Source organism: Apteryx rowi, unplaced genomic scaffold, assembly GCF_003343035.1.
Source record: "Apteryx rowi isolate R43461 unplaced genomic scaffold, aptRow1 scaffold_497, whole genome shotgun sequence".
Taxonomy (NCBI): Eukaryota; Metazoa; Chordata; class Aves; order Apterygiformes; family Apterygidae; genus Apteryx; species Apteryx rowi.
In genome coordinates, this window is record NW_020450757.1 from 472,330 (window position 1) to 485,618 (window position 13,289).

The following is a 13,289-nucleotide window of genomic DNA, read 5'->3' on the forward strand; positions in this document are numbered from 1 at the left end:
CAAGCTTGCTTCAATTCTTAATATGTAATAAGCCACAACAAGAACAAGCTTTTGTCACTGGTGAACATCTCCTGTGAATGTGTGAACCTTACAAAACTCCAGACCCCCAAGAAATGCTACTGTGGTCCATAACGAACGTGCTGACTCATCTCACAGCTCATATAATATGCCTCTGAGGTACTTCAAAGAGAAGTCATTGCCCGTCTCCTTTAGTTGAGCTGCCAAGCTTTACAAGCAGCCGGGGGCCTTGTGAAGTTTTGCTTTCATATTAAAAGAAGTTTATTTACATATCTGTACAGCTTGGGAGCAGAGCTACGGGAGAGTGGGAGAATCTTCCGAGGTGTCCACCAGTTCTTCTCGAATAGCAGAGCTGTGAAAAGAAACACCCTGTTTCTCCTCCCGCCTATCTCTAGCGTGTAGTAACCTCTCACAGCTGCTGAACTGATTACAAGTTTTACTGCAAAGCTGATCTGGAAGCTAATTTAGTGATCTCCATTTAGTTTCTTAAGTTTCATGCAAAACTGTAAACAGGAGACTGCAACGTGGACTCACGTCGTGACTGCTGGTGCTCAGCCTGCGTGGTACTGCAGAGATTCCACATCAAAACGGATGAGGCACCAGCTCTGTCCCCTGTTTTTGTCTAAAAACAGGAGCAGTGACATGGGACTAAGCCTTCAATTTATTGAAGGAGAAATTAATCTCCAAGAGAAAATCATTTGATATCTCTGCATCTCGTTTCTTGCTCAGTAATTTGTGGTTAAGTGAAGTGTAATCCTTTCCCTCACATTTTGCTTGTCCTGTCTATGTAGATAGTGTACTATGGCCACCTTAATGCAAATATTAATATTCTTACAGAAGGGAGGAAAACAAAGAAATGTCAGATATCTGGGAAGAAGAAAACCAGACATAGGAATTAGATCTTGTAGAAAATTAAATAGATGTCCCTTTCTACACTTAGTAGAAATTTTTTGTTTGCTTTTTTTTCAGCTTGGCATCCTGCTTAAAAAAAATATGTGTTTTAATGTCTGAATCACGTATAGCATACTTGGAAAAGTCCATTGCCTGAGTAGTATTCCACTATCAGTTGATTACACTTGGGATTACCAGAGACTAAGAGCAAATTTTTATGAGTACAAAAAACACATTAATGGCTTGACTGAAATGGCAGTTGGAGAAATTCAGCATGTGGTAGGAACATGCCTTGGTCTTCCTCTTAGTTACTGCTTTGCAGCCATAGTTGCTAACATTTGTGCTAAAGCTTGTAATTTTTGTTATTTAATGTTGGTATGATTCTGAGCTATGTGAAGGCCACTTTTCCTTGTTTCCAGAGCAGCCTTATGCTGTTTTGGGGTAGGTGAAACTGAAAGTTCAGACTTTTCTCTAATAGGAGACAGAGATGATATTTTGATTATCTTCCATCTTATCTCTTGCTGAACTTTTTCAGTTCATATTTCATTTATATCATAATTTTCTTTACAGTTGACATGTAAATAATATGTACTGATTTCATAATTGCAACTATCGGGCTTCTTGACAATTTAGATATGAAAATAACCAAATTAAAAAAAAAAGTCATGTTAACTGGCCAATAAGAACATGGCTTTAAATTCAGATTTCAAACCCATGCAGTAGAGATGACTCTTGCAATGTAAAACTTCATATAATCAAACACACTTTCTGTTACTTTGGCACTTCCTGTACAAAAAGCAGTATTAGAAAGTGAGACATGTCATTTCTCTGTTTTCAATGTTTATACATTAAATAGGTATGTTTTCACTAGTTTTCACATTTCTTTTTACTAATTTCATTCTTCATTTATATCTGTTTTTTTCCAACACTTCTGAAAGATCAATAATGTAGTATAGTGGAGTGCATATAGAAAAAGTACAACTTAATCATTTATACAAAAATGCAAAATATAAAATGCAAATTCAGAAAGAAATACTGTATTTGATAAAACAGTATCAGAGAATAAAAGGATCAAAAACAACTGAAAAAATATGAAGAACTGTGAAGTTCAATACACAACATCTTATTCCAGCATCTTTATCAAAATATTGATGTGTAATAGTATGTCCTTATATGTATAAAATATTTTAAATAATATCTTATTTTCAATAAATCTTTTCCTGTATATTCGGGGAATGTAATATGTGCTATGATAGCTTCATTTCTAGAACAGTTTTAGGTAGTAAGTAAGATCAGAGCATCTGGAATCTCCATGTGAATATATGATTTTCTATGGCTTGATATTTTTGAACTCATTTAATCATATAGAATATCACAATAGAATGTTGCAGGAGCCAGCTGTAGAATTAGCGATGGAATAGAAAATAATAGAACAAATTCTCTTATAAAAGGTTGAAATGTCTTGGACAGGATTATATCTCAGACAAAAAAAAGGGTTGCTTTGTGACTTTTCTATTGTACTTTCTACTCTATGTTGTCATTTCGTGTTTGGGATAGGGAGCAAGAGTGGTGAATGATAGAAATTTAAGTGGCATTTCAGTACCACTTACTGAAGGACAAAGTCAGGATTACACACAGATTTTTTTTGCCAACTGAATAGTAAAAGGAGTTAAGCATAAATAAGTTTGAAGCCTCTACCTTATCTCCTCAAATACCAAATTCTCTAAATATATCATCCAAAATATATGCAGGAGATGGTTTTGTTAAATGTGCATCTCCTTGCTTTGCAGAGCAGTGGATGTCATGCTTTACTTCTCTGCATTTGAATTTATTCATACAACTTCTTTTACAGTCTTTCTGGAGACAAAGAGTAGTGAATCATTAGCATTATTATTATTTCAACCATAGTAAAATCGCACATCAACACTTAGGAAAAGGGGAAAAATTACATTATTCATTCAGAACAATTTCCTATGATAATACAAATGGTACCCAGGACAGATCTTTGAAATGGATACTGATTCTTTAAATTCTTCCCTGTCTGTTTCAGGAAATAGTGAGATCCTGTTGATAATGAAGTACAATGTGTCTAAAGTTCACTTCTAAACACTTGGCTCTTTGCTGTGAAAGTCATCTGCATTCTCTTTATAATTCAGAGCCACCAGAGATCTGCTTAATCTTGGAGATCTGATCCAATATCATTCGGAAAAATCCTTGATAATAGTTCTACCATTCAAATCAATGAAAGAACTAAAGCTTACTGCTTGTGTCTTCTTAAAAAAATCCCGAGGCAGGGGAATAAGACCTTGGCTTATGGGTTTGGAGATTTTGTTGTTTGCAAATAAAATGATTATTACTATTATTATTCAAGTTCTTAATCAAGGCAAGCAAATGGCATCTGTTTGTTATCATCCTTCCTACAGAAGACAAAGGCTCCAGTCCCTATGGTACTGACTGCTGGCCCCAAGTGGTTGCTGGATGTGACTTGGCAAGGAGTAGAAGACAACAAAAACAACTGCATTGTGTACAGCAAAGGTAAACACAAGCCGATTTTTCTCTTACTTTCTTTTGCAAGGTATTAGCATCAAAATATACCTATTGCATAACAGTTAGAGAAATGGACTAGTTTGTTTTCCCTTGTCTTAAATTATATTATTTTGCATTCCTATTTTACTACCACATTCTTTTCCCCTCTTTTCCCCTCTTTTTTCTTCTTCCTTTTCTTTTCTTTTCTTTTCTTTTCTTTTCTTTTCTTTTCTTTTCTTTTCTTTTCTTTTCTTTTCTTTTCTTCCTATTATAGAAAAGCCCACAGGGTGTGTGTAATGTACTAAATGTTTTACAAACACAGAGGGACATAAGCTGACCTAAGACATACCATCCACTTCTGTCTGAGACTTAGTGCCTCTTGGGAAACCTCAGATCTGTAATTATACACTTTAAATAAGTGAATTCTTTCTAATACTTTATATGACATACCAGATTGCATTTTTACTTGTTACATTGCATTGCAGATTACTAATTGAAATCTTAGTTTATAAGAAAGATTCAAACTTGATTGGACTATGATAAAAACTCATGTCAGCATGATAAGAGAAGATAAGTGCAACTAGATTTCAGGGTTGTTACATTTGACATTGCAGTATCCAGGGACGTTCCAGTTTCTGTGTGGTGGCAGCGATGATGGTTCACTATAATGTAGTGACTTACTGGAATGCATATTGTTCCTGTTTTATGTGAATTGTCAGATTTGCTCAGGTGAACATAAGTTTTTATGAGATACTCTCCCCTGCTCCAAACAATTTACATCTAAGCTACTGCATCCAACAGCTACTTTGGCTCAGATGCGAAGGCACTGAGTTCAGTCCATAGTAGCCCGGACTATGCACCATGCTGTTTAGTCAGTCACTCAGTCACTGTGAAAGCTCTGTACATGTGGTTATAGTATCATTACAGCATGTTATAAAAGCTACTTGAATACATGGATAAGAATAACCTATTTAGTGTAGCTGGTTTTGGCATTCCCACTGAAGATCAGGTTGCAAAACTATGACTTTCCTTCCTCGTGTTTCAATTACCAAACTCAGCACTTTGTGAATACTTCAGAACACATGCACTGTTCTTGTTTAATTTCTTTTAGGTTTTATTTCTAACCAAACAGACCTACCGAGATCAAAGATTTGTTTGCTGAGGCAACCTAGTGACCATTTCAGCATAGAAGCATACAAGCAAATAAGCACCCATATCAATATATTAACATACAAAACACTAATCATAACATCAAAGACTCCTAAAAACTTACTAGAAACAATTACAACTTGTTCCTATAATCATTGCAATTTATACACTTATAAGAGGATTGCTTTTAAACTGCCATAAGCCTTTGAAAGTTGAAACGCTGAAAACAGGGAATTTGCATGTTAAAAATGAGTTGCACACCAGGGTCTTATAAATTCTTTCTGTTATAATTACTGAATGCCAACACATTCATTTTGCAACCTGAAACACCTGCAGTACTAGAGAACTGGGCTCATATCTAAAAAGGGTTGAGCTGCCCTTCCTTTGCAGCTTTCTGATTGCTGCCCAAATGAAAGAAGTTGCAAAGTGTTCTAAGTATAATATAGTGATACTTTTTTCATGAATCCAGAACTGCAATTTGCTATTCATAGTATTGAATACAGTTCATAGGCAAACTTTTCTGCAACTTTCTTTTTAATATAATGAGAAATTACTTTCACGCCAAAATACAGCTTCTGAAAATTCCCATAGGATGATGTCTTATCAAGTATTATATTCTTGCTGTAATTATAATAATACTTAGCACATATATACCAGTAAGACTTTTCATCTTCAAAGTACTTTACAAACACTAACTAATTCATTATACAGTTTCAGTGCTATCTGTGTGATTGAATCTATTGAAACATGAACTTTTTTTTCAAATACTAAAAACTTTCTTCAGTTTGGCATAATCTAACTGGAATAAAATGTTATTCTTTTCATTCAAATATGCTGCATTTTGTTGTACTAATGTTGTTGTTATTTTAGTACTTGGTAACAAGGTATTGTGTGATAATTGTATAGCGTTCAAGATTATTTCTGATAGCTATACCACACAATGTAGATGCATATTATAACTGAAGTGAAACATAATTGATAAATACATGCTAAATACCTGCAGCTTCACTAAAAGAATGTGGGAAATAAGTTGCAGATGTGCTTTATCTTCACTACATTCTGCTCATCTCTTTGCACTTTGAGTTGGCTGTTCTGTTGTTCATGAAGTACCTACACTTGCCTTGAACCCTGTTGGGATTTTTGTACTAGAAAGATTAATTGGTTTGGATCACAAAACAATGTCAAATAGAAGATGGTAAAATAAATAAATACAATAATGTTTCTTCCTTCAATTTGTATCTCATCATTCCAGGTTACATTGCCTTGATTTGTGTTAGCTTTCTGTCTCCTATAGTGCCATTACCGCTAATGAAATGGTGTCAGCTGGCATGAAGTTGTAATTCGATGTTGTCTTGCAGTTGCATGTGTATAATTTTGTTAGTTTGTTTAGCAATACATTGTTATTTCTGAAGGCAATTAGCTGAACAAAATGTGTGGTATTGTACATGTACATGATTCAGTCACCTGGGAACTGTTTGTCTCACTATATCCAAGATAAGATGAGTAGACTAAATTGGCAGATTTCTAAGAGGAAAGTAAGTTGGAGAATTGGCTAGCATTAAATGTTACTGGTCAATCAGTTGCTGACTTAGAAGTGCATGTCATATTTCTTTTTAGCTTATTACGGTGATACCTTTGAGAACAGAATTTTCCCCAGATCTATCGCAAGAGCATAGGAATGTCATCTTGACTTCCAGTTCATTAGAAGCTGCAGGCGCTGTAGTCACCCACATATTGCACACAGAAGAATCACAGGGAGATTTTCAAAATTGAAAGAGGAGATCAGTATGTAGTTCCTACAGAAAGTGAATCTGAGATGGCCAGCTAACTCCCTGTTTGCCTTTAAAACTCTCCACAATATTTTCACTAGGTAAGTAAACATGAAAAGTGTGTATATATATGATGCACATATATAGGATTGCAGTGCTATGTTTACACAGTGGAATCTCAATTCAGCTTTATATAAATTTGTAGATTAAGAAACTTTGGTTATTTCAATTCATGCATCAGAGTACATTTAGGGTGAATAGCTAAATGATTATTCAACATTTGAAATTAATTTTATTTAGTCTAGAATAACTTATTTCTATCTGTATTCTTTAAACCTACATTTCAGCAGCACTAAGACAAATTAGAAAAGGGAAAAACAGCTTATTAGTAGCCCTTTTTACAGCTCTGATACAAGCTGGTTACATTCATGGCACGTGTCATTATCCCTTTCATTTTTTTTTTAAAGGAAACATTTACAACTATAAGTACACAAAAAAAGCATGCTTTTTGTTTTAATATTTGTGTCAAACTTCTCTCATGTCTTGAAAATACATTGTTCAGTAATTTAAGAGATCTCCTAGATGTAGTATCTGAAATTTTAAGATAGATTTTAGAAATTGTACTTTATATAGATTTACAAATATGTTCTTTCAGAAGACAGCTACAGAGTTTCAGTAATTTGAGATACAGATACATTTGAAGGAAGTACTCATGCATGAACTATAAGTTCATCGCAACTTAATGTACTTGAGAAACATTCATGTCTAACATAGAATTGTGCACCAGATTTGGTAAAGCTGTAAAACCAGAGCTAGGAGTCCAACGGCAACCTAGAAAGGGGCTGGGGTATTAACTGTAAATCTTCCACTGGGAATGTAAGGGATTTAAAAAAATGAAATAAGACTGAACAGAATAGAAACTGTGTAAAAAATGCGGTTGCTGCAGACTGAAAAACATACCCATATAACACACATTTTCATAGATATTATTTAAACCATTTATGTGAAATGTATGGATACCATATGTTTAGTGGCATTGTTAAAACAGGGTGCCTGTACAAATATTTAGCTGTGGGAATTATAAAATCATAAGGCGATTAAGTTAGCTAGTTGTGAAATTCCAATATTGCTTTTTAAATGACTTCAGGATATAGGAGGTGCTAAGGTTATTATCTGTTATCAGGAATACAGCGGAATTGTACGACTGGATAATAACTAAACAACTGACACAATGTAAAATTACATTATCAGTGTGTTAAAACAAAATTGCGCCCTAAAGGAGTCTGCATGCCAGCTCAGAGCTGCAGTGTAATTATGCTTAACTCTGATAATTAAAATACAACGGAGATCAACAGAATCATTTTCATTAAGAAAATTATTAATGATGGTGGTATAGCAGTAATTGATTGCAGAGCACCACAGGATATCTGTGCAGGAAAACCAACATGTTTAATATATGTCTAGGACCATTTGGCTGTGTTGCCTAACGCTACGCATGCTTAAAGTTCAGGTGGGAGCTGCAGCGAACATTTTGTGCCGGAAACCGAAAACGGCTGCTTTGAAACGGGCGGTGGGAGGGCAGGGAGGTGCTGACGGAGGCGGGCGGGTGCCCGCCCCACGCACCCCCGCGGCGCTTCCCGTTAGGCGGCGGGCAGTTTTGCATGCACCTTCATGATTTACTGCGCTGATTTCCTTCTCGGTCTGGCCTCCCTGAGCAGTTTATGCCCTTAGTTATTAGTGAGAGGATGCAGCCGGCGGGAAAAGAAATGTTCTCGCCCCGGTGCTGTTCCAGGCGCACCGATGAAACATTCGTAAGTGATTCCACCGGTGATACTGTTAATTGCCCCAGTGGTACTGAAACGTGATACCGGATGCCGCAAAAAGCCTCTATTCCTCCGTAAGAGAAATCACAGTCAGTGCCCGCTGAGAGACTATAACCAAATCTAGCTAGAAAGGATGTTGCCTAAGGGTAAGAACCAAGAATTCTCATTTTCTTTTTGTGAGCATAAAAACAGGGGAAAGTATTCTGGGGAGCGATTCTCCGCCTAGCTAAGCAATGGGTGCTTGTTCAAGCAGATGTTACTTTTGAAAGCTGCCCAAAAAAGTCTATTCTCCAATCACAATGGAGAACAAGCCTGCTAGGGTGGATTTGCAGGATGAGATTAGTTAAAATGACAGCTGCCCACACTGAAACTGTGTCATGTAGCTAATTTATAAATAGAAACTATGAAAGAGGCAGAATACATGAGAGGGCAGAGCAGAAGTCAGGGCACCAGGCGCTTTAAGCACAGGTCTGCGGTCAGCTCGGTTAGCACTCACCGTGGATGTGTTGGCCAATCATTGATGTATTTTAAGTTGGTAAATAACTAATTGTTTTCTTACTTCACTAGTACTCAGGGTGAGTTAATTAGCTAATGCATATGTCATACTTTGAAGATACAAATGCTGCAAAAGGGTTACATGCCATTACTGCTAAGAATTGAAGGTAGTTTTTAATTAATATTGTGCATTTAAGTAAATGTCTAGTCTATTTTTTGCCTTCATAGAAAAACGCATCGTTGTAACAGAAGGATTTTTAATTTTTTTCCTTTAATGACAGAGAACTGCTTTTCTTAATTGTTCTATGAGATCCTTGATATCATTTTTCCCCTGTGAGTGAGCTTGCAAAGACCTTTTTTTTTTTGGAATGGTACATTGCTCCAAAGACATATAACATCAGGGACCCTAACGAGGCACAGGTCAAACATTAGAAGCGGTTTAAGCACTGCTGCATTAGGATGCGAGTATATTTTGTTTGGGGTCAGATAATAAATTGTTTAATAGGCCAAAGGTTAACTTGGGGCATGTATTTCAGACTGCAAGGGGCTTTTTTCCACATGTTATTAAAAGCACATTCTGTGAATTTGCTTAGTCCATTGCACATGAGCAGTGAGAACACTGCAGGAGCTGCTGCAGGCGTGTGAGTCCCTGTGGATGTGAGTCCCCTCCATTAGCTAAACAAGGTGCTGAAGCCTTCGGTGGTGCTACAGATTTTTGTTGTCCGTTCATTGTATATCAGTGGGCCGTATGGAAAATAGGAGTTTTTATCAAAATGCATCTGAGGCTCATGCAAATATCAAAGGTCCATGGAAGACCTTCTTTTACACTTATTTCTCCATGACACTGAAAGCTATAAAATATTTCTCAAGAGAAGTAATGCTTTCATAAAATAATATCACAACAGCACCTAAATCCTCCTCAGTAGTTGCCAGCTTGAATGGAACCCTCTGTAATCCCCTGTCATGACCCAGTAGGGAAATATGCCCTCACAGTCACTGGAAGAGTGTCTCATACATACAGACATAAAAGCACGACCAGCAGAAAAGTAGATGGCACCATTCATGTTTGGTTTTGCTGGGACCTTGAGCAGGCAGGATGCCTAATGAAACTATTGCAAACAAACTAATGCAAATCAGTTTTGCTACTTTTTTCCCTGGCTGCACAAGAAGACAAGATTTTGCCCCCATGACTATTGATATTTATTGCTTGTTGATAGAAGCCACAGTGTTCTGGACTTAATCCAGACAGGAGAGAAGGAATGATCCCAGCCTCAAAAAACTCACAAAGCAAAACAGAAAGACTATACTGTTTCCTCCAATTTGTTTTATACCTGTGCAGGTAGATCCAATGGGGGATTATCTGCTTTAGGGAGTTTAGAGGCCAGGGCCTTGTAGATAATCTTAATTATCTACAAGAATAAGGTTATTTTGTGCATCTCTACCGAATTTCTGTAGTGTTTTTCTAATAGCATAAACATAAATATTATGTGCCCTCTAAATTCTAAGTCTGTAGATAATAAAAGGAAGATCACAAGAAATGTGGCTGCATTTCCCTTTTCAATATGATAATGTTTCAGTTCATTATTAGTGTATTTCATTCAAATAGCAGACAAGTGATATTTTTAGTTTGTTTTCATTAAGGTAGTGTATGTAGCTTTTCTTTCTTTGCTCTTCTTCTCTTTTATTTTGTCATTTATTTCATGCTTTGAAATTTGAATTCTTTCTAATTTGAGGAGGAAGAAATAGTCAGAATACTGATATCATTTCCACAGAATGATATGTCTTGGGCCTGAGGCTGTAAAAAGCTGTAAACTAACATGTTAAGTCGACCACTCACTTATTAAACGTACTAGGGATGGAAAATAAGCCCAGCCTGTATTTCACACTGGGGCCTAATGAAAATAAATATAGCTTCAACATTCAGACCTGTTTGCAAAAAATAAATGCAAGTATTAAGCAGAGATTTTTCTTCTGGTAGTGTATTTGCCCCCCGTTTTTCTAAGTTGATTGCAGCAGAGTTGGTCATTTAGATATCATTTTAAGAAAAATGTTTTCATTATTTTCAGGATATGACATAGATGCTAAATGTGTTTTATTTTCTTTTTAATTAACTTGTTTTTATTTTTTCAATCTATTAGGCTAAATAAATATTGAGGCCTGCAGTAAAATACAAGCCTCATGACCCCTGTGGCTCATGGTTGTGTTGCCTCTGTCATCTTCCCTGCAAAGCAGAAGGAAAGAAAAAAGCCCCCAAATTTGCTGAGCCACACATTTCAAGTTGTCAACAACCCCATCCATGAGAAAACAGAAGAAAATATATATGCACTCTGTCCTGTCAAAAGGCTTTMGCCTTATCTTGAGAGACTGTCAGGGCAGGAACATCATGGAATGGACAGGAGTCTATTAAATTAATAAGCTGCTGGATGGTGTCTGGAGAGTTATGATGCTCCATAAATCCAGTCTGATCATGGTGGACAAGGTTTAAATCTGCAGACTTCTAATACACATCCAGTTCCTGTATTGGATTTGAAGTTTTGTGCTGGAGACACAGAGATAGTCCTGCAGCTTGTGAATTAAGATTTATCATTTTTTCATACTGGTTTTTTTTTTTTTTCAGTTCTTGACAAAAATGAAAACATCTTAGGGATCCTGGCAAATGTTGCTGCTTGAAATGAAAGAGCTGTTGCCAAGGTGAAACCATGACCTAGAAGCCTAAAATCAAACCTTGGTCATTCTTTTCGGCAGCTCCGTCAGTGCTGAGTGTAAAAAGGTCTGTATGGAAGGCAACATGGCTGGATATATCTGCAGCCTGTTTTATAGGAATTTCCATCAAATATTCCTACTGTGTATTTATGACACAAGACAAACCAATGGTGGCAGGTGCGCCATGTAAAAATGAAAGGGAAAAAAATCTAGAGATACGTTCTTCACCCATTATAGGTGCTTCTGTGTGTCACTGACAGCATGACATAAGGCTTCGGTGTCTCTTACCTCTAAATGTATTAAGCCTGGTAGTAATAATTAAGGGAAGACTCTCCCATGATGTTCAAGGTGCTTAGTTTCCAGGAAAATCCGTGTGAAGTGTAACAGTAACGTCAATGTTGACTGTGTAGTGCTGAATAACTGCCTGGAACAGAATCTTGAAATCATTTTGAGTGTATTTTGTCTCTAGCTGCTTACAAAGAAGTCAGTTATGATCACACAAAGGACAAAATTCAGGCCTCTAGTTGTCCACACCTAATTGACCTGCGGGCTTGTGATTTATTATCAGGTCACTAAGCTCATAGTCTTGGTACTCTGGAGACTCGGACAGGTGATTGGTGTGTTCACTTACATAGCCAATGGCACAGCTTGCATTTCTAACTTCTCAAATTCTCTAACAACGTATCAGATCTTACCTAATTTATTTATTGATAATACTGAGAGTCTGTGTTACTTTTAAAAGCAATCCGGGCTCATTTTTGTTCTCATTGTTAAATTAGGAGCTTAAAGAGATTTCTTGACATTAAAAAGGTATAAAAACATTGTGCATGTTGAAAGAAATGAATAGCTCCTGTTGCAATACCGAGGAAATTCTAATATGTGTTTTAGGCTCAGAAAAGTAGATTCAGAGCTGAAAGCAATTGAAAGAGTCCTTCCTGGTGTGTAGGCTTGCTTAAAAAAGAGATTGTGATCAACATGTAATCCTCAGTCACGTTCTTACATGCATCTCCATCCATTGTCTTCTGGAAATTACCTAACGGCTGCAGCCAGAGATCATATGTGACTGCATCCTGACCTCTCTATTGATCCTTGGGATCCGTCTGTATCCTCACTTATCCAAAGATCAATTTCTCCCCTTTTCCCATTATATCCCAGCCTTGCTCCCTGCTATGGACAGAGGCCCCGAGGAGCCGAACTTCACAGCTCGCTGTGAAACTGAGGCCAGCAGCACCGCTCCAATTCATTTTTCCTAACCCAGTGGAAACTTCCCACAGTTATTGGGTCAGGCCATGAAGGGCGTATGGTAAAATGGGGAGGAGGGAGAGTGGAGGCTAGGAAAAGAAGGATGAGGAGCAAAACGTGGGAGTCCCTTGCACAGAGACTGGATGTTCCTCCTGCTCTGCACGTGCATAGGCAACTCCACCTGGTCTGAATAATTACATCTTCACAGGTTAATAAGCTTTGAGGGAAAAAATTATGAATTTGAAAAAGAGTTTAGAAGACAGAGTAATTCCTGGCTAACATCATAAAGCACTTGAGAAAAGTGCTAGTATTAGCTTTATATATTACAGGAGAACACTGGTTTTCTAATAAATCAATGAACATAGAAGATGAGAGACATAGGGAAAAATAACATCTTAGGGTGTGTAAACCAATATAGAAGGAATATTGAAAGCTTAGATTGTATTGGAAACAGTAGAAGAGTTGTGTGTTCAGGCTTAATTAGACAGCTTTAATAATTGCTGTAACTTCTTGTTTAAAAAATAGAAATATGTAGTCAGATAACACATGCTGTGCCCTATGACATTATTATGGTAAATGGAGTATTCTTGTTTGTAATAGTAGTGACATAGAAACACACACAAGCTGAAAGTTTGCTTTTACAATTGAATATATAAAAATAATGCGATAGCAA

At 36.7% G+C, this 13,289-nt stretch overlaps 1 protein-coding gene across 1 annotated transcript in view; it reads left to right on the forward strand.

Moving 5' to 3' along the window:
- ZFPM2 (zinc finger protein, FOG family member 2) overlaps positions 1-13,289 on the forward strand; it is a 314,563-nt gene that overhangs the window by 204,808 nt on the left and 96,466 nt on the right. Inside the window, exon 5 of the mRNA XM_026079249.1 lies at positions 3,333-3,444. Within this exon, the coding sequence (XP_025935034.1) occupies positions 3,333-3,444 (112 nt within the window). The remainder of the gene's footprint in view (positions 1-3,332; positions 3,445-13,289) is intronic.